Source organism: Palaemon carinicauda, chromosome 5 (assembly GCF_036898095.1).
Source record: "Palaemon carinicauda isolate YSFRI2023 chromosome 5, ASM3689809v2, whole genome shotgun sequence".
Classification (NCBI taxonomy): domain Eukaryota; kingdom Metazoa; phylum Arthropoda; class Malacostraca; order Decapoda; family Palaemonidae; genus Palaemon; species Palaemon carinicauda.
The window spans coordinates 140,515,032-140,535,501 of NC_090729.1; the positions used below are offsets into that span (position 1 = coordinate 140,515,032).

The window sequence follows — 20,470 nt, forward strand, 5'->3', positions numbered from 1 at the left end:
GGGTCTTTGTGAACATTTTAATGTAGAAGAAATAAGAATGGCCCACCTAGTTGATATAAGAGTGAAAAAGTTGGTGTATATAAGAGAATTCTTGTGCAAAAGACTGATGAAGATGCAAGGAAGGTATATGAAGTGTTAGAGAAGAAATCATCGCAAGTGAGACATAGCGCTATGATGTGTATGGGAAATGCGAATGGGGAAAATGTTCTGAGGGATGGAGTAAGAAAAATAATTGTTCACCTATATTGTATATTGATTTTATAGAGTGTAATCACTGTAGACACATGATATTGCTTATAAACCCATTGAAATACAACCGCTAGAGAGTTAGGGGTCCTTCGTCTGGCCAGACCGTACTATATTGGATCCTTCTCTCTGGTTACGGGTCATTTTCCCCTTGCCTACATATGCACCGAATAGTCTGGCCTATTCTTTATATAGTCTTCTCTGTCCTCATACACCTGGCAACACTGAGGTTACCAAACAATTATTCTTCTCTCAAGGGGTTAACTACTGCACCGCAATTGTTCAGTGGCTACTTTCCCCTTGGCAAGGTTAGAAGAGACTCTTTAGCTATGGTAAGCAGCTCCTCTAGGAAAAAGGCACTCCAAAATCAAACCATTGTTCTCTAATCTTGGGTAGTGCCATAGCCTCTGTACCCGGGCCTTCCACTGTCTTGGATTAGAGTTCTCTTGCTTGAGGATACACTTGGGCACACTATTCTATCTTACTTCTCTTCCTCTTGTTTTGTTAAAGTTTTTCATAGTTTATACAGTATAGGAAATATCTATTTAAGTTATTCTATTTTTCCTTCTTTCCTTTCCTTACTGGGCTATTTTCCCGGTTGAAGCCCCTTGGCTTATAGCATCCTGCTTTTCCAACTAGGATTGTAGCTTAGCAAGTAATAATAATAATAATAAAAAGTAACTTTTACAAATTTTCCTAAATGACTACGATAGATAACAGATAGATTGATAAAGGAAAAGCAGTATGGGATATGCGAGGAGGATATTGTGCGATCCAGTGTTTGTTCTTAAACAGTTATATGACTACTGTGAAAATGAAGGAAAGACACTGAATGCAATAAACAATAACTTGGTAAAATATTATGATAGTATAATTACTTACTGTAATGCGGAAGCTGTTAAGGCCGGATGGTCTAGGAAGAGATTTGGTAAGAGTATTCTAAATTTTGATCCTGACAAGATGACAATTATTTTGGTGGGGAAGGAAATCTGAGACCAGCATGTGTTGTATTAACTGATAAATGAAAGCAAGAAAAAAGTCGGGAGATTTAACTGCAAAAATAAAAAAGAAAAAAAATTATAAAGGAAAGAAAGTAGGCAATAGATTGAATGTAAAGTGGCCGATGTGATGTATGCCCAGAATACAATCTAAAGAAGAATAGTGTCATTTCTTTAGACAGAGAAAGTATGAAGTGGATCGTAACTCTAGAAACGTAATGAGGCTGAAATTAGCACGAAAGATAGATGGAAAAGATTAAGGAAAAATCAGAAAACAACAAAAACCATTAAAGAAAAAATTGGAAATGAGAATAAAATCATAGAGAGATGAAATAGAATTATCAGAACTATCCATGGTTTTGGGCTAATGAGCCTTACTATCTAATAGGTGCCAGGGTGTTATGATAACGGCCGTAAATGAAGGACACTTCATTTCGGTTGCTGACGACCGTTCTGTGCAGGCTTCAAAACTTTATGTTCTGAAGGTTCATCCTTGATCTAACAGTTAAACGATAGACAGGCGCTGGGTGACAGTTGATCTGATTTTCTTTACAGCCACTTGCACGTTATGGAATAGATACCCAGAAAGAAGGCACGAAAAACTGCACTACTCACCGTTTGCTATGAGATAGTCGTAGAGATCGCCCAAGTCGTTGGCATCCTCTATTCTTGCCATGTGACCTCCAAGGGCATTGCAGATCATCTGTTGTTCAGACCAAGGGTTTTCTTTCAGTGCGTCGACCAAGAGACATACATTACCAATCATGATGAAGGGCGAAGGGCACTCTGAGGGAAGATGTATATCTTGAACAGGAATATTCAGGACTAGATTTCTTAACACAGTCAGGCAGATTTCGTGTATAGTTCGAAGTCACATGTATATAGGTTTCAGTAATAAATGTATAATATGTATAATATATATATATATATATATATATATATATATAGAGAGAGAGAGAGAGAGAGAGAGAGAGAGAGAGAGAGAGAGAGAGAGAGATGGTTGTAATACTGAGTTATACACCGTTGCATACGAACCAATTTTCTGCGGTCATGAATATTCTTTGATAATTTGCCTAATTTTAGGCTCACGTGAATTTCTATCGTCATTTGATCTCACCCTGACTAATAGCTAAAATAGTGATGTTAAGAAATATCTTTGTTCAAGGCTAAAAAGAATATACAGTGAAACTGAATTGGCACTAAACCCATTTGATTCAGGAAAACTAAATTGGTTATCAGATCATGCAATGCTTCCAATGACATTAGGTTCAGGTCCATGTCAAGATATACAGAACGTTCAGCATCATTAAGATTGTAAAGTAACCTTAACTTTGTTATATTACTGTTATATAAAAAATAGGTATATCGATAATTTTTCAAAAATTCTAAATTTCTTAAGGAATTACATTTTAAATTCTATATTTTTTTTTCAGCAGACTACAGATATAATTTGTATAACATGATGTGTTTACTTTAATATCTATCTGGGATTGTATCATCAATCAGACACCCTCATTTGTGAAGGTCTCCTGTAGCAATGGGTCACTATGGATGTTTCTTGCACCAATATCATTGCAATATGATACCAATCAAGTATCTGTGTAACTTATATCCAGTTAGAAATATTGATAAGAAATTTTTTTGTTTATTAAACATTCTATTATGTGATTATATTACTTTGCCACAATTCATATCAATAATAGGCTGATATCGGTTGCGATATGAAAAAAAAAAAAAATAGCTTTGTCAATTTAACACATTTAATTACTATCGCGTATATTAAGCCACACACGTAGGTCCTTAATAAGAAAAATTGATCAGGTTTGGAAACCGCGGATAAAATTCACAAAAAGCAGTATGAAGCACCAAACAGGAAACTCTACTATTCAATTTAGTCTAAGAAGTGTCATCACACGAAGAAAGGGAAACTACAGAGACCACACATACAAACTTTTAAGAGGCAATTGAAATAGCTTGTGGAAACGCTCCTCTATTCCTATCGTTTAGCGTTTCGAATTCATTCATTCTTTTACTCAGTTTTGATTTTTAACATATACTTTCTCTTGCCTCTGTGCTACTGGTATTTTCTACCTTATTGATAAAACTATTAGTATTAAATAAAAAGATAAAGGGAGAGGGATTTGATGAATGACTTGTATGCAAATACTTACGTAGAAAAAAGATGAAAAAGTTGTTTTAGTTATCTTGAAACCTTCAAGTGCGTCAATATTATTTAAGCAAATCAAATTACACAGAATTCCTATTTAAAACCGGATGGTTATATCAAAGATTTAAGAAAGCGTCAATTCGACAAATCTTTATGAAATCCATCATTATAGCTATCATTATCATCATTAGTTATCATGCAACATTGATCTTGCTTTTCCTTACCTCGTCTTGGGGTATCATCTTTCTCTTCCTCTTCTGGCTTGGCTTCAGCCATTTTTTTGGTCGCTGAAAAGCACAAATATTATGAGAATAAATAAACTTATCATATATTGTATGCATTATGGCACGTCCCATAAAATTAAAAAAAAAAAAAAAGATGGATATGAAATGTTATGGAGTTCTATTACGTTGGAATATTTTTTTGGTGTTTCATCATTAAATTTTAGTAATATTGTGTTATTAAGAGGGAGACATATCACAGCTATTTTAGGTTTTATCACCGTGTTTTGTTTTAGTTTATCTATTACATTTTCTTATATAGTTAAGTGGCTGAACAAAATCATAGTTTTATTATCCTATTTTTCCTATTTACTATAATAAAGCAAGTGCCAGAGTTACAAAAAAGCATAGGGTTTTACACTGGAATGTCAGTTTTCAGAGCTCCACTAAAATGTTTGGTTAGAATAATCATGATATGGCGGTTACAATTGTGTTTCAAACACCATTTCATAGGTCTGAAGTAAAGCAACAAGACGAAATACAACTGAATCTCACAAGCGCAAATAACGGCATTTGGCTGATCACAGTTGTCATCAAAGACGTAATAATGATAATCTTTGTTAAGCATGGCACAGTTTTCGTAGACGCCTCCAGTCGGTTCCTGGTGCCCTGATTGTACGCCCCACAGAGGAGTGTTCATTCGAACATGGGTGTTGTTGTAAGACCAAACCCATTTTCCCTCATCTAGTATGTCGTATGCTCCAATCCAGTAGCTCTCGGAGTCTAGAATAGCTGGGGAAAAAAAGAAAAAAATTAACTTTGAGATACGAGTGAAATTTAACTGAAACAAATGAACCGAGTTATAGATATGCTAATGCATAACTGCATATACTCTAAGTACATATGAAAATACTAAGCATATACAGAATAACCATATATACATTTAGGTGTAGACCCAAATGGTATTTTTCCATTGTTTTTTATAAAGACTAGTTTTCTTAGCTCCAAAGTTATCTGTTATTTTGCTCAAGTTCGCAAGAAGAGGAGCCTTTAGCACTTGTTGGAGAATTGGTAATGTTACTCCATTATGTAAATGTGTTTGTGGTAGCTCAAGTCCAACTGATTACCTCCCAATTTCCATAACTCTTATATTTTTCTAAAGTTTTTGAACGTCTTTTGACAAAACATTTTAATAGGTTTGCTGAAGGTAATCATCTGTTCCCTAGTTTACAATTTGGTTTTCGTAAAGGCCTTGGAGCATGGGATGCCCTTCTTACAACCTCCAATGCTGTACAGAAATCCCTTGATTGTGGTCAGGAAGTTCGTATGATTAGCCGTGATTTTAGTGCTGCCTTTGACCGTGTTAATCATGAGGACCTTGTTTTCAAACTCAAACAGTTGGGAGTGGGTGGGTTGTTTCTTAGCATCATTATTGAATTTTCAAGTAATAGATCGCAAAGACTAGTTGTTGATGGGCACCATAGTCAGTATAGGAATGTGATATCTGGTGTTTCTTAGGGTAGTGTTCTTGGCTCTTTAGTTTCTACTATATACACATGACATGTGGTTTGTCCTAGAAAACAAGTTTGTTGTATATGCTACACTCTTTGCATCAAATCCATCCCCTGAATATAGATTTGGGGTTGCTGAATTCCTTAATAGAGATCTAGCTAAAATTAGTGCATGGTGCTAATTATGTGCCATGAAATTGAATTCTAACAAAACTTAAAGTAAGATTTTAAGTAGGTCAAGGACAGTGGCTCCTCAATATCCGGATCTCAGCGTTGATAATGATTCTTTAACTTTGCATGACTCTTCAAATTTTAGGTGTGATTTTTGACAGAAAATTTACATTTGAGAAATACAATTAGGTCTGTGTCTTCTTCAATTGCACAAAAAAATTGGCTTATTGAGAAAGGTGATCAATCTATTCTGAAGATGTGTTTAGATTCTTTCATTTTACCTTGTTTCGAATATTGTTCTCCTGTCTGGTTTTCAGCTGCCGATTCTCATCTTAATTTGTTGGACAGGAACTTACGGTCTATAAAACATATTCCTAGTCAAGATATTAATCTCTGGCACCGTTGTTCAATTAGTTCATTACGCATGTTACAAAAGAATCTTTTATAATTCTGACCATCCTTTACATTCAGATCTTCCCGGACAGTTCCATCCTGTTCGTAATACTAGGCATGCAGTTAATTCTAATAGTCAGGCCTTCTCCATCATGAGACTCAATACTTCACAGTAATCTAGAAGTTTTATTCCAGCTGTGACCAAGTTCTGGAGTGATCTTCCTAATCGGGTAGGTGAATCAGCAGAACTTCAAAAGTTCAAACTTGCGGGAAATGTTTTTATGTTAAACAGGCTGACATTAGTCCTTTTATACCTTATATATCAAATATCTGTTTTAATGTTGTTAATGTTTTTGAATTTTTTTTTTCAATTGTTCCTTACCTTTTATATCGATTAATTATTTACTTATTTCCTTTCCTCACTAGACTATTTTTCCCTGTTGGAGCACTTGGACTTATAGCATCTTGCTTTTCCAACTAGGGTTGTAGCTTAGCTAGTATTAATGATAATAATAATAATAATAATAATAATAATAATAATAATAACAATAATAATAATAATAATAATAACAATAATAATAATCATTATAATAATAATAATAATAATAATAATAATAATAATAATAATATAATATGCTTATACAATTATGCATATATATATATATATATATATATGTGTGTGTGTGTATATATATATATATATATATATACTGTATGTACACATATGAGAATGGTCATGAAATTCTGGGAAGCCTTTGTGAAAAATTATTGATCCTAAATTTGTTTCATTTCAAAGATTCTTAAAGTTTCATGTATCAATTTTTTCAACTAATTTCGAACTATCCAAATATTCTTGTCTTTTCTTGGATTTTCACCACCAAAGCCGTAATTAAAGTGCTATATCTCAACCAATGATTTTCCAAAGAGATACCGACTTCAATCCTTGGACGCCACTGAGATATAATCTGCTTATATATATATATATATATATATGCATATAAATGTATGCCTATATATATATATATATATATATATGTATACATATACGCATATATATATATATATACATATGTATATATATATGTTTATATATATGCATATATATATATATATATATGTGTGTGTGTGTGTGTGTGTGTATATACATAGGCTGTATGAATGTATACATATTCACACATATAAGCTATATATATATATATATATATATGTGTGTGTGTGTGTGTGTGTGTGTACTATATAATAAATATACAGTATATAGGCCTATGCATGAAGAAACAAGAAAAACGGGTATTAAGATAATTAGCTTTCTAAATGTCAAAAAACCAAGGATATGCTCATATACACAAATGCTTTAGAGTTCGGAATCTACGATTAATATCATGAACAGTAGTTTAGGAGTTGATGTGGAAAATATGCGGTGCGTAATCCTGGGTTTTCCTTTATTTGGGTGGGAATATTAATGATCTAATCTGAATATTATTTCTTTTTTTCTCTTTGCATACACCACATATTTTGGGGGGCTAAACATTGCATGAGGAAAAGGGAGAGAGTAAACGATAACATAAACACACTTGAGACATAAGAACAGAATAAGTTTTTAGAAAGGCGACAATTGGATTACCATTCAGTTAAAGAAAAGTGATTAGATAAGAAAAAAAATTGGTTTCATGGAGAAAAAGAAAAATAAGGATAATAGTATCATTATTTTGTGCGAGTTAATAGGACAAAAAATTTGTTTTATTGATTTCAAACATTTCCTGTTATAACATCTGTACTCTTAATAGTGCAGGAGCTCACAGATATTTGTATTACATCTCGAGTACAAAAGGTTTGATAGCTAAAGTCATCAGCTAGTGTAATGGGGATCCCCAAATGACCATTTTTAAGTTATGCCGCTGGTGCGTTGAGTAGGGGGCGCAGCTTGAACTGCCCCCCCCCCCAAGTAGGTTTAAATTGCATTTTGGAGTACATTAATCAAACCTATGATAAAAGTTTTGTTTTGGCACTGTGATTACAGATGTGCCATTCTTAAATGGTGCAATTGGTGCAAATTAAGAAGGGCTCAAAGGGGGCGCTACAGTCGCATTTGAACCGCAATTTGAGTACATCCATGAAGGTTTGTGGAAATATACCTTAAAGCTTCCTGATGAAGAATCAGTAATTCTTAAGTGTCAAATTTGGTGCAAAATCCATTTAAGAACGACCCAAAGAGGGCACTATTTTTTGCACATTTAAAAGACGTCTTACGTACTTTAATGAAACTTTGTAGAAATATTCCTTAGACCTTCCTGATTAAGGATCAGCCGTTCTTAGGAGTCGAAGTTGGTGCAAAACACATTAAAGAACGGCCTAAAGAAAGTGCACTAGCACAAGGCAGTTTAATAAATATTTTCTAGCGCCATGACCTCTCTATGTACCAAGAATAAAATTGTGGGAATCTTTGTTTTATATGATGTATGAAAACAAAGGAACTACAAATTTATATATTTAATTATTTATTTATACAAGAAAACGTGCACTGGTGAAGAGAGAATACGAGAAAACGTGCTATGGTGAAGAATGAATACAAGAAAAGGTGCACTGGTGAAGAGTGAATTCAAGAAAAGGTGCACTGGTGAAGATTGAATACAATAAAAGGTGCACTGGTGAAGAGTGAATACAAGAAAAGGTGCACTGGTGAAGAGTGAATACAAGAAAACGTACACTGGTGAAGAGTGAATACAAGAAAAGGTTCATGGCGAAGAGTGAATACAAGTAAATGTGCACTGGTGAAGATTGAATACAAGAAAAGGTGCACTGGTGAAGACCGAATAGAAGAAAAGGTGCAATGATGAAGAGTGAATATGAGAAAAGGTGCACTGGTGAAGAGTGAATACAAGAAAATGTGCACTGGTGAAGAGTGAATGCATGAAAATGTGCACTGGTGAAGAGCAAATACAAGGAAAGGTGCAATGATAACGAGCAAATACAAGAAAAGGTGCAGTGGTGAAGAGTGAATACAAAAAATGTGCACAAGTGAAAAGTGAGTACAAGAAAAGATGCACTGGTAAAGAGTGAATACGAGAAAATGTGCACTGGTGAAGAGCAAATACAAGAAAAGATTCACCGGTGAAGAGTGAATACAAGAAAATGTGCACAGGTGAAGAGTGAATATAAGAAAAGGTGTACTGGTAAAGAGTGAATACAAGAAAATGTGCACTGGTGAAGAGTGAATATAAGAAAAGGTGTACTGGTAAAGAGTGAATACAAGAAAATGTGCACTGGTGAAGAGTGAATATAAGAAAAGGTGTACTGGTAAAGAGTGAATACAAGAAAATGTGCACTGGTGAAGAGTGAATACAAAAAAGGTGCACCGATGAAGAGTGAATAAAAAAAAATGGCACTGGTGAAGAACAAATGCAAGAAAAGGTTCACTGGTGAAGAGCGAATACAAGAAATTGTGCACTAGTGAAGAGTGTATACAAGAAAAGGTGCACTGGTGAAGAACAAATACAAGAAAAGGTGCACTGGTGAAGAGTAAATACAAGAAAATGTGCACTGATGAAGGAAGAGTGAATACAAGAAAATCTGCACTGGTAAAGAGCAAATGCAAGAAAGGGTGCACTGGTGAAAAATGAATACAAGAAAAGGGGCACAGTTGAAGAGAGAATATAAGGAAAGGTGCACTGGTGAAGAGCAAATGCAAGAAGAAGTGCATTGGTGAAGGGCGAAAACAAGAAAATGTGCACTGGTGAAGAGTGAATACAAGAAAATGTGCAGTGGTGAAGAGCAAATGTAAGAAAAGGTGTATTAGTGAAGAGCGAATACAAGAAAATGTTAACTGGTAAAGAGCGAATAAAAGAAAGTATGCAAGGGTGAAGAGCAAATATAAGAAAATATGCAGTGGTGAAGAGAAAATGCAAGAAAATGTGCACTGCTGAAGAGCGAATTCAAGAAATTGTACACTGGTAAAGAGCAAATGCAAGGAAAGGAGCACTGGTGAAGAGTGAATACAAGGAAAGGTACACTGGCGCAGAGTGAATACAAGAAAAGGTGCACTGATGAAGAGTGAATACAAGAAAATGTGCACTGGTGAAGAGTGAATACAAGGAAAGGTACACTGGCGCAGAGTTAATACAAGAAAAGGTGCACTGGTGAAGATCAAATTCAAGAAAAGGTGCAGTGGTGAAGAGCAAATGCAAGAAAATGTCCACTGGTGAAGAGCGAATAGAAAAAAATGTGCAATGGTGAAGAGCAAATACAAGAAAAGGAGCAGTGGTGAAAAGAAAATGGAAGAAAATGTGCACCGGTGAAGAGGGAATACAAGAAATTGTACACTGGGGAAGAGCAAATCCAGGAAAAGGTCCGCTAGTGAAGAACAAATGCAAGAAAATGTGCAATGGTGAAGAGAAAATGCAAGAAAAGGTTCACTGGTGAAGAGAAAATACAATAAAAGGTGCACTGGTGGAGAGCAAATGCTAGAAAAGATGCAGTGGTGAAGAGCAAATGCAAGAAAATGTGCACTGGTGAAGAGCAAATGCAAGAAATGTGCACTGGTGAAGAGCAAATGCAAGAAAATGTGCACTGGTGAAGAGAAAATACAAGAAATGTGCACTGGTGAAAAGCAAATGCAAGAAAATGTGCACTGGTGAAGAGTGAATCCAAGAAAAGGTGCACTGATGAAGAGCCAATAGAAGAAAATGTGCACTTGTGAAGAGCAAATACAAGAAATTGTGCACTGGTGAAGAGTGAATACAAGAAAATGTGCACTGGTGAAGAGCAAATGCAAGAAAAGGTGCACTGGTGAAGAGTGAATACAAGAAAAGGTGCACTGGTGAAGAGTGAATACAAGAAAAGATGCACTGATGAAAAGCAAATACGAGAAAAGGTGCACTGGTAAAAAGCAAATACAAGAAAAAGGGCACTGGTGATGAGCGAATAAAAGAAAATGTTCACTGTTGAGGAGCGATTACAAGAAAAGGTGCACTGGTGAAGAGCAAATAAAAGAATAGGTGCACTGGTGAAGAGTGAATACAAGAAAAGGTCGCTGGTGAGGAGTGAATACAAGAAAAGGTCGCTGGTGAAGAGCGAATACAAGAAAATGTGCGCTGGTGAAGAGCAAATGCAAGAAAAGGTGCACTGGTGAAGATCGAATACAAGTAAAGGTGCACTGGTGAAGAATGAATCTAAGAAAATGTGCACTGGTGAAGAGCGAATATAAAAAAAGGTGCACTGGTGAAGAGTGAATACAAGAAAAGCTGAACTGGAGAAGAGTGAATACGAGAATAGGTGCAGTGGTAAAGAGCGAATATATGAAAAGGTACACTGGTGGAGAGTGAATGCAAGAAAAGGTGCACTGGTGAAGAGTAAATACAAGAAAAGGTGAATTGGTGAAAAGTGAATAAAAGAAAAAGTACACTGCTGAAGAGTGAATACAAGAAAAGTTTCGCTGGTAAAGAATGAATACCCGAAAATGTGCACTGGTGTAGAGTGAATACAAGAAAAGGAGCACTGGTGAAGAGTGAATACAAGAAAACGTGCACTGGTGAAGAGGTAATACAAGAAAAGGTTCACTGGTGAAGATTGAATACAAGAAAATTTTCACTGGTGAAGAGCGAATACAAGAAAAGGTGCCTTAGTGAAGAGTAAATACATGGAAAGGTGCACTGGTGAAGAGCGAATACAAGAAAATGTGCACTGGTGAAGAGCGAATACAAGAAAAGGTGGACTGGCGAAGAGCGAATACAAGAAAAGGTACACTGGTGAAGACCGAATACAAGAAAAGGTTCGCTGGTAAAGAATGAATACCCGAAAATGTGCACTGGTGTAGAGTGAATACAAGAAAAGGAGCACTGGTGAAGAGTGAATACAAGAAAAGGTGCACTGGTGAAGAGTGAATACAAGAAAAGGTGCACTGGTGAAGAGTGAATACAAGAAAAGGTGCATTGTTGAAAATTGAATACAAGAAAAGGTACACTGGTGAAGAGGGAATACAAGAAAAGGTGCACTGGTGAAGACCGAATACAAGAAGAGGTGCACTGGTGAAGAGTGAATACAAGAAAAGGTACACTGGTGAAGAGTGAATGCAAGAAAAGGTGCACTGGTGAAGAGCAAATACAAGAAAAGGTGCACTGGTGAAGAGTGAATACAAGAAAAGGTGCAATGGTGAAGAGCGAATAAAAGAAATAGTGCACTGGTGAAGAGTGAATACAAGAAAAGTGCACTGGTGAAGAGCAAATACAAGAAAAGGTGCACTGGTGAAGAGTGAATACAAGAAAAGGTGCAATGGTGAAGAGCGAATAAAAAAAATAGTGCACTGGTGAAAAGTGAATACAAGAAAAGGTGCACAGGTGAAGAGCAAATACAAGAAAAGGTGCACTGGTGAAGAGTGAATACAAGAAAAGGTGCAATGGTGAAGAGCGAATAAAAGAAATAGTGCACTGGTGAAGAGTGAATACAAGAAAAGTGCACTGGTGAAGAGCGAATACAAGAAAAGGTTAATTGGTGGAGAGTGAATACAAGAAAAGGTTAATTAGTGAAGAGTGAATACAAGAAAAGGTACACTGGTGGAGAGTGAATACAAGAAAAGGTGAACTAGTGAAGAGTGAATACAAGAAAAGGTGCACTGCTGAAGAGTGAATACAAGAAAAGGTTAATTGGTGAAGAGTGAATACAAGAAAAGGTACACTGGTGAAGAGTGAATACAAGAAAAGGTGCACTGGTGAAGAGTGAATACAAGAAAAGGTGCACTGGTGAAGAGGGAATACAAGAGAAGGTTCACTGGTGAACATTGAATACAAGGAAAAGTGCACTGGTGAAAAATGAATACAAGAATATGTACTGGTGAAGAGCGAATACAAGAAAAGATGCACTGGTGAAGAGTGAATACAAGGAAAGGTGCGCTGGTGAAGAGCAAATAAAAGAAAAGGTGGACTGGTGAATTGCTAATACAAGAAAAGGTACACTGGTGAAGAGTGAATACAAGAAAAGGTGCACTGGTGAAGAATGAATACAAGAAAAGGTGCACTGGTGAAGAGTGAATGCAAGAAAATGTTTACTGGTGAAGAGTGAATGCAAGAAAATGTTTACTGGTGAAGAGCGAATACAAGAAAAGGTGCACTGGTGAAGAGTGAATACAAGAAAAGGTGCACTGGTGAAGAGCGAATACAAGAAAAGGTGGACTGGTGAATTGCTAATACAAGAAAAGTTACACTGGTGAAGAGTGAATACAAGAAAAGGTGCACTGGTGAAGAATGAATACAAGAAAAGGTGCACTGGTAAAGAGTGAATACAAGAAAATGTTCACTGGTGAAGAGCGAATACAAGAAAAGGTGCACTGGTGAAGAGTGAATACAAGAAAAGGTGCACTGGTGAAAAGTTAATACAAGAAAAGGTACACTGGTAAAGAGTGAATACAAGAAAAGGTGCACTGGTGAAGAGTGAATACAAGAAAAGGTACACTGGTGAAGAGTGAATACAAGAAAAAGTGCACTGGTTAAGAGTGAATACAAGAAAAGGTACATTGGTGAAGAGTGAATACAAGTAAAGGTACACTGGTGAAGAGTGAATATAAGAAAAGGTGCACTGATGAAGAGTGAATTCAAGAAATGGTGCACTGGTGAAGAGTGAATACAAGAAAAGGAGCACTGCTGAAGCGTGAATACAAGAAAAGGTACACTGGTGAAGAGTGGAATACAATACATGCCAATACTGTTTACAATTCGATATTTATTTATGGTAGGCTATTTACCTGGATATCATAATTTAATATCTAACTTATTTAACGCATGATTTTTTTTTTTCAAATCTAAAGTTTCATACCTTTTGCAAGGTAGGAGGAGTAGTAGATATGGTAAAAATTGCTATCTCATAATATACTACTACAGGGGATGACTGGGTACTAACATGTCTTTTTGCAAGTGATTATGCTTTTTGAAACCAAAACTGCCTTTTGATAGACACACTCATATTAATTAGTGTACACATGCATGTATCACATTTGCTATAAATCTATTGCAAAAGTTTATAAGATGAAACATTAAAACCGCTGATGAATCTCTCTCTCTCTCTCTCTCTCTCTCTCTCTCTCTCTCTCTCTCTCTCTCTCTCTCTCTCTCTCTCTCTGTTTTGAAAAGATATGTAAATATGCTTATAATAATGAGTTCAACTAGTATTTACTAGTATAGCCAATTATTATCTCAGCCTGCCTTTCTGTCACAAGATTTTAGTTATCCTCATCACAACTCCCATCTTCCTCTAAAGATGCAATGTCCAAGTTATCCTCATCATTGTCCAATTCTTCTAAATCCTCTGTTTTTGGGATAAGGCATTCATGGAGTTGCTCCCCTTCGAATCAAACCGGTTTGTAATGGCCATCATCCAACCGCCAGCCATTTTGTTCAGAAGGATGCTGCTCTATATAAGTTTGATCTGCTCTTTATTATTAGCAAATATGGAGGCACACTTAATGTAAGGACTGAGCTCATCTTCACAAGGTAGTTCACTTGCATCTATGGCCTTCAAATTGGCCAGTGGGTGTTTTCTATTTCCATTTGGTCCATGTCTTCATAAACTTCTCATACCTCCATTCATTCAGCCTAGTATTTGCTCTATCCTCAGAACTATACATTGTGGCTGTGAACCTCTGAAGAGCTTTCGTCGCGCAAGAAACTGTAGAGCTTATTGCCCTTACTCTGAAAGTCTTCTGATAGTCAGGCTGCTTTGAGTTTGGAGAGGCCTGACCTTAATTTTTCTGACAAACGCTGATGTATACTCTGATCCCGTGAAGGCATGGAAAGTTGGCAATGCTGCACAAAAATCTGGTGTTAGTTTCTTTCATATTGCAGTCAGGCTGACTTGATGACGATTGCTCTTTGAAACTGTTTTCTTATCCATATGCAATGTTGACTGAAAGCTATTGCAGTGGTACAATAATATCACTGCAATATCTGTGTCGGATGCCATTCTTACTGTGTCAATTCTCACGATCAGCTGATAAGGAATAATCCATCTACTGCATTTCGCTGTATCATACCCTCTGTCACCTGGAACTTGTACAATTTCCCTCGGAAATCTAGGAAGACTTCACAATCCACAAAAATGTTAGCATATGAAGAGTCTTGCCATTCATTGGCAAGAAACTGAGGTAACTTCTTGAAGGACTTGGACTTTAGGGTATTGTTTAGATTTCTTGGTACTCGTCTCTGCTCTGTTCCTGTGATGATGAAGGTTCTGTTGTCAGATCCACACCTGTCTCTTTTAGTATCGTTAATTGAAGTCTGTGGATGGTCATCAAAGGCTATGTGTATGCATTTGACTGACGTTGTCAAACTGTGGGTAAGAATACTTCTGGCTAGTCCTTTGTATGTGGGGGACAAATTTGGTGGCAAGGTATGTAAGAGGATATGTCCATCTATGATGTAAGCACTGACCTGCTTTAGCTGCTGTTCAAAACCTTTCTATTTACTCTCAATATATTGAAGAGCGCACTCTTATCAATCTTTGCCATTACTTGTTCAGGGCTGGTCCAGGACAGGGGTATTGAGGTCAATGGGTACTGGAGAATATGCTACATGCCAAGTCTCTTCTTGATGGACAGTACAAGTAGACGTCCCATTAGCTCAATTTTTGTGTTCTTCGTCCGACGATTACTTGCACTGCCATCTACAAAGGTTTCCAGCTTTTCCTTCTTTATTGGACTTTCAAACTTATTTAGATCCCTCACGCAAGCCTTGATGAATTCCTCGTGTCTCACTTTTCTTTTGGTTGGTACATAGAGGAGGTTTTCAGGGATTTCATCATCAGTACCTTTTCTGGTGGAAATATTGTACAATACCTCTGAAGCTTCCCATGTTTCAAATAGCTTGTTTGTATCTAAGATTTCTTTAATGATTTTCTGAAGATCCTCATTGTCACATCGAATTCGTCTCGGTCTAAGTTCTGTGGTGACATCTTCTTTGCTAATCAATCCTGTCATCTCTTGGTGCTGACTAATGAACGATGCTCGGGTAACCTTTGTTATCATCCATCTAAGGTGAGCAGAGAAATCATTAGTGAAAGAGGTGGTTTCTGTCAGTCCAGATGTGGCGTCAGCATTGATAGTTTGTTCCAGTTGTAAATCTACTAGAATTCTGCTGAAATCATGTTCTGTCCTTCGCAGTGTGAATACACCCTGATGAGTCGCATCAATACTCAATAACACCAATTGGTATTTTGTTAACCCCCGGGAATAGTTGATGTGGCCTGTGCAAAGAACAGGTCAATAATCAGTGTCGGTGTGAAGACAAAGAGCTTGATGTTATTTGTCCTGATAGCTTTTTCAAGTTGGTGAAACATGTTAATGTACTCCACATATATCATCCAGAACTTTGCAGTGTATCTATGAGCGCCTGAGACAGTTGCCTTGGTGAATTCAAAATACTCTTTCGAACATTTCTCAAAAAGATATGCATTGATCACCAGCTCAACCCCATTTTCTCCTGTAATGGTATTTCCTTTCACAGTAGATATCAGGGTATAAAGCTCTTATCTGTAATCACGTCTCTAGAAAGGCTTTGAAATGCAGGCTTTCGAAGGCAAGGCAAAATAGAGGTTAGAGCCCCTTACATTGGTTGAAGTGTTCTCCTGTGAGGAACCCAATCAAAGAGCCTGGTGCAAAGACCCCAGTCTCTATGAATATGTGTGGTCGTCCTGATTCTGTTATGAGTTTTCCTTAAGTTTTTAAATAACCCCATAAACTCACAAAAGATCTCAGTATAATAGCAGGTTATCAAAATTTCAACTCAATTACAAAATATTACAACATTTGTGATCTATTACTCAGCCAAAGCAATAATATAAACATCAGGTTATACCCTTCTTAACAGGCTAACTTCCACACAAAGCAAAGTTGCCATTATAATGGTGTTATGCAACTCTAATTTTTATAATCATGACCCCCTGAAAAGAAGAGTTACAATTAGTACTATCATTCTGAAATTTCATCGCTTATATATTCAATGAAATAACAGTAGTTTATACTGGTGTTATGCAACTCTAATTTTTATAATCTCGACCCCCTGAAAAGAAGAGTTACAATTAGTACTATCATTCTGAAATTTCATCGCTTATATATTCAATGAAATAACAGTAGTGACAAGATGAACAGAAGAGCTCACAATAAAGTGTTATGGCACATGTGGATGAGATGACATGAGTGAGTATATAGGCCTAAAGAAAGTGAATATAGGCCTTTTCAATGTGCTAGTAATAACTCTCTCTTTAGTCCGTTCTTAAATAGGTTTTGCATCAACTTCGACTCTTAAGAACTGCTGATCCTTAATTAGGAAGGTCTAAGGAATATTTCTACAAAGTTTCATTAATGCACCCAAGACATGTTTTAAATGTACAAAAAATAGCGCCCTCTTTGGGTCGTTCTTAAATGGATTTTGCACCAAATTTGACATTTAAGAATTACTGATCCTTCATCAGGAAGCTCTAAGGTATATTCCCACAAACTTTCATTGATGTACTCAAATTGTGATTTAAATGCGACTGTAGCGCCCTCTTTGAGCCTTTCTTAAATGTGTTTTGCACCAATTGCACCATATAAGAATGGCACATCTGTAATCACAGTGCCAAAACGAAACTTCTATCACAGGTTTGATTAATGTACTCCAAAATGCAATTTAAACCTAGTTGGGGGGCAGTTCAAGCTGCGCCCCCTACTCAACGCACCAGCGGCATAACTTAAGAATGGTCATTTGGGGATCCCCATTACACTAGCTGATGACTTTAGCTATCAAACCTTTTATACTCGAGATGTAATACAAATCTCTGTGAGCTCCCGCACTATAATCAAAGATCACCCGGAAATAAAAACAACAACAACTGAATATGGTTTATGGTTAAGAGAATAAAGGGAAAAAGGCATTGTTATCCGGGCAATAAGCAATTTAGTTCAACTTAACACCATATGCTAATCAACCAGTGCCTGAACAACGTCAATCGAAATAAGTGGTAACCTTAGGTTTCCTAGAGGAGAGAAAAGATTGTATTAAAGCTGAAACCTTCAAAGTTTGTAACTGCCATTCTTATTGTTGTAGAGGATTAATGTAACTGAAGCCTAAGTGCTTGAAAAGGAATGTATACATCGAATTGGATTATAATGGATTTATGAGTTTGGGAGGAATAGCCCGACACTAGTGCCTATGAGACCCCTCAATGCTAAAGTGCGTCGAGGGTAAAACCTTAAAGTTATTGTATTAAGCAAAAGTTAAAAGCTGGACAGCAAGCTTGAAGCAAGGAAGCTAAAATTAAGTTAAAGTAGAAAGATGTAAAGCAAGGACAGTTAGGGCCGATAATGAAAAAAAGTTGTAACAACTTTTAACTAATACCTACAGTGCACCACAAGAAGTCCACTGACGAAGCTACCTCACCCCCCCCCCCACCCCGCACCCCACCCCCCCCCCCCATGATAGGGAGGAAGGTATCGCCTTAGGATTGAATTCGGTTTCTTAAAAGAAAATCTAACACATCTTGCAGAAGATTCTGCAAAATGTTACTGTGGACATTTTTGAAATAACAACTTTAGTCTGAAGAAATGGATGAAATTCTGACTTTCTCATCGATAAGTATTAGGTAGGTATGACTAAAAATTTGCCATACCACATTGAACTATATCATGGGCCTCACATCTCAGCTAGGTAACACTGATCAAAGATCATTATATGACATCATAATGAACAGTTTCATTTTAACAAGATCCACAAGTAGGCCTGTACATACTGTATAAAGGTTTTAGTCTCGATATAAATAGGACGAGGGGAATGTGAGCCAGTCACTGGTGTATACAAGAGAAACAATTGCAAATATAGTTTCCTATGAAACACTTATGGGTTATTTCCTGGTATTGATAAATAATATTATGTTGGTTTATCATACTAAACCCATTTAAAATTGTCCTCAGCATAGCAAGCTTGAATTTCATAATCACGACATTATAAAAATCCTAAAGTAGATAATTAACAGTAATTTTTGGGAAATACTCAAATTAAAGTTAAATTTACTCACGATTTTCCTTGATGAAGCTGAAAATGTCATGGAGGATGTTTGCATCGTGCATGTTTACTAATTCTCCTCCCAGGTTGCGGCAGAACTGACGAACGCTGTCCCAAGTACCAATGATGGACGTGTCAACCACCAAGCAATGATGCCCAATATCTCGGAAAGGTGGATCGCATACTGTTACGGCAAACAAAAAGTCATTCCAACAGTTTCCGTATAAGCTATATGTCGTTTCCCTCTGGATTACTACTGTTTGTATCTTTCATGTATTCATATTTGACTGGATTGTAAATTTTATTTAATAACTAGTAAACTTAATTTGTCCATCTTTATCAAATGTATGAAGAAAAAACATTGATTCCATAAACAATTCTCAAAAGAAACCTACCAATATTGCTATCCACATTTTCTGCAAGGGCCAACCCTGAAAAGGAAAATTGAATTCTTTTAAGTAAACTTGAGTAAAAATAAGAAAGTTTGGAAACGAAAATCTCTACCAAGGCATGACAATTAACACCCCTCCCCCCTCCCTTCTTAGCACATCAAGGTCTCCCACAATTCCTAAACAATTATTGACAGTCACAAGGATTACCTCTAATAACAACTTTAGTGGAAATAGAGACAACTCTTCACGACATCTAGCTAACAAAGAAAGAAACAAAGAAACAAAAATCTTGTCATACTTTCATCAAAAGTAATTAATTGAAGTAAACAACTAAATAAATATTATAAATATCATTAAAATTATTTGAGGTTCATAGGCTCATATCACTGAATAATTTAGGAAAAAGAATGATTCCAGTTTTAATTTTTTCCTCTTGCGAATAGTTCTGCAAATATCAATAGAGAATATAAATATCATATATTGAATTATTATTATTATTTTGTTATTGAATATAACAGTTTTATTCCTTATTTTGTTTGCCTATTGTTTTGCATTATAAATGATTGAATCCTATCCCATATATTGCCATACATTGTACCCTTGCGTCATTTATACTTTTATAACATTTTTTGAGCTCGGCCATGTCGTCCTGATGGAAGGCTCCTTTAGGTAGCTTTCTAAGGGATATTTGCTACAGTGATACTCCCAGAGAATTAAACCGAAGGTCTCCAGGATTCTAACTCCTGGCGCGAGTATCCAGTTTAGGATATCGCATAATATCAGGGGACGTATTTTTTAGATACGACACATAGCAATCTTCACCTCGAATAGATTTAACTCTTTGATGTAAGGGGGAAGAGTGGTGGACCTCCTATCCGTACTACTACCGGCCGCCATTCCTTTACTTGTAGTGTTATAAGTTAGGTGTTCTCCCAACATTTTCCCGGTGTTTTGTTGGAAGTTTTCAGAATAATCATGCAATTTCTAGCATCTTTATCTTCTGGAAAGTTGAGTATTAATTCTTTCCTGTGTATAATTTTAGGCTCCCTTCTCACACTTAAATTCGAATAATTTAAGTGTGTTTGGTTGAGCGTTGCCATGACCGGAGGCGGCCATTTTACGACCGCTGTCGTCGATTATTATTGCATTTTATTTAGTCAGTAGGGCGACATTTCCCAGTATTTAGCTATAATATTAGCTAGTTAGGCAAATTATACAAGTGAAGATTGTGCATACAGAAATATTATTCCTCTTCCTATTATGTAACTTTACTTTGCGTATGCGGTGGGAGCCCCGGCGGTACCAACCATGGCCTTGGTTCCTACCAGAGCTAGGCTAACCTTGCTCATATATAC

The 20,470-nt window shown here is 36.4% G+C and overlaps 1 protein-coding gene across 1 annotated transcript in view; it reads right to left on the reverse strand.

Moving 5' to 3' along the window:
* The window catches only part of LOC137641514 (C-type mannose receptor 2-like), a 38,408-nt gene that overhangs the window by 2,274 nt on the left and 15,664 nt on the right, over window positions 1-20,470 (reverse strand). The window contains exons 2-6 of the mRNA XM_068374134.1: window positions 19,119-19,154; window positions 18,737-18,907; window positions 4,188-4,424; window positions 3,636-3,698; window positions 1,860-2,030 (exon numbers count right to left, since the gene is read on the reverse strand). Coding sequence (XP_068230235.1) covers window positions 1,860-2,030; window positions 3,636-3,698; window positions 4,188-4,424; window positions 18,737-18,907; window positions 19,119-19,154 — 678 coding nt within the window. The remainder of the gene's footprint in view (window positions 1-1,859; window positions 2,031-3,635; window positions 3,699-4,187; window positions 4,425-18,736; window positions 18,908-19,118; window positions 19,155-20,470) is intronic.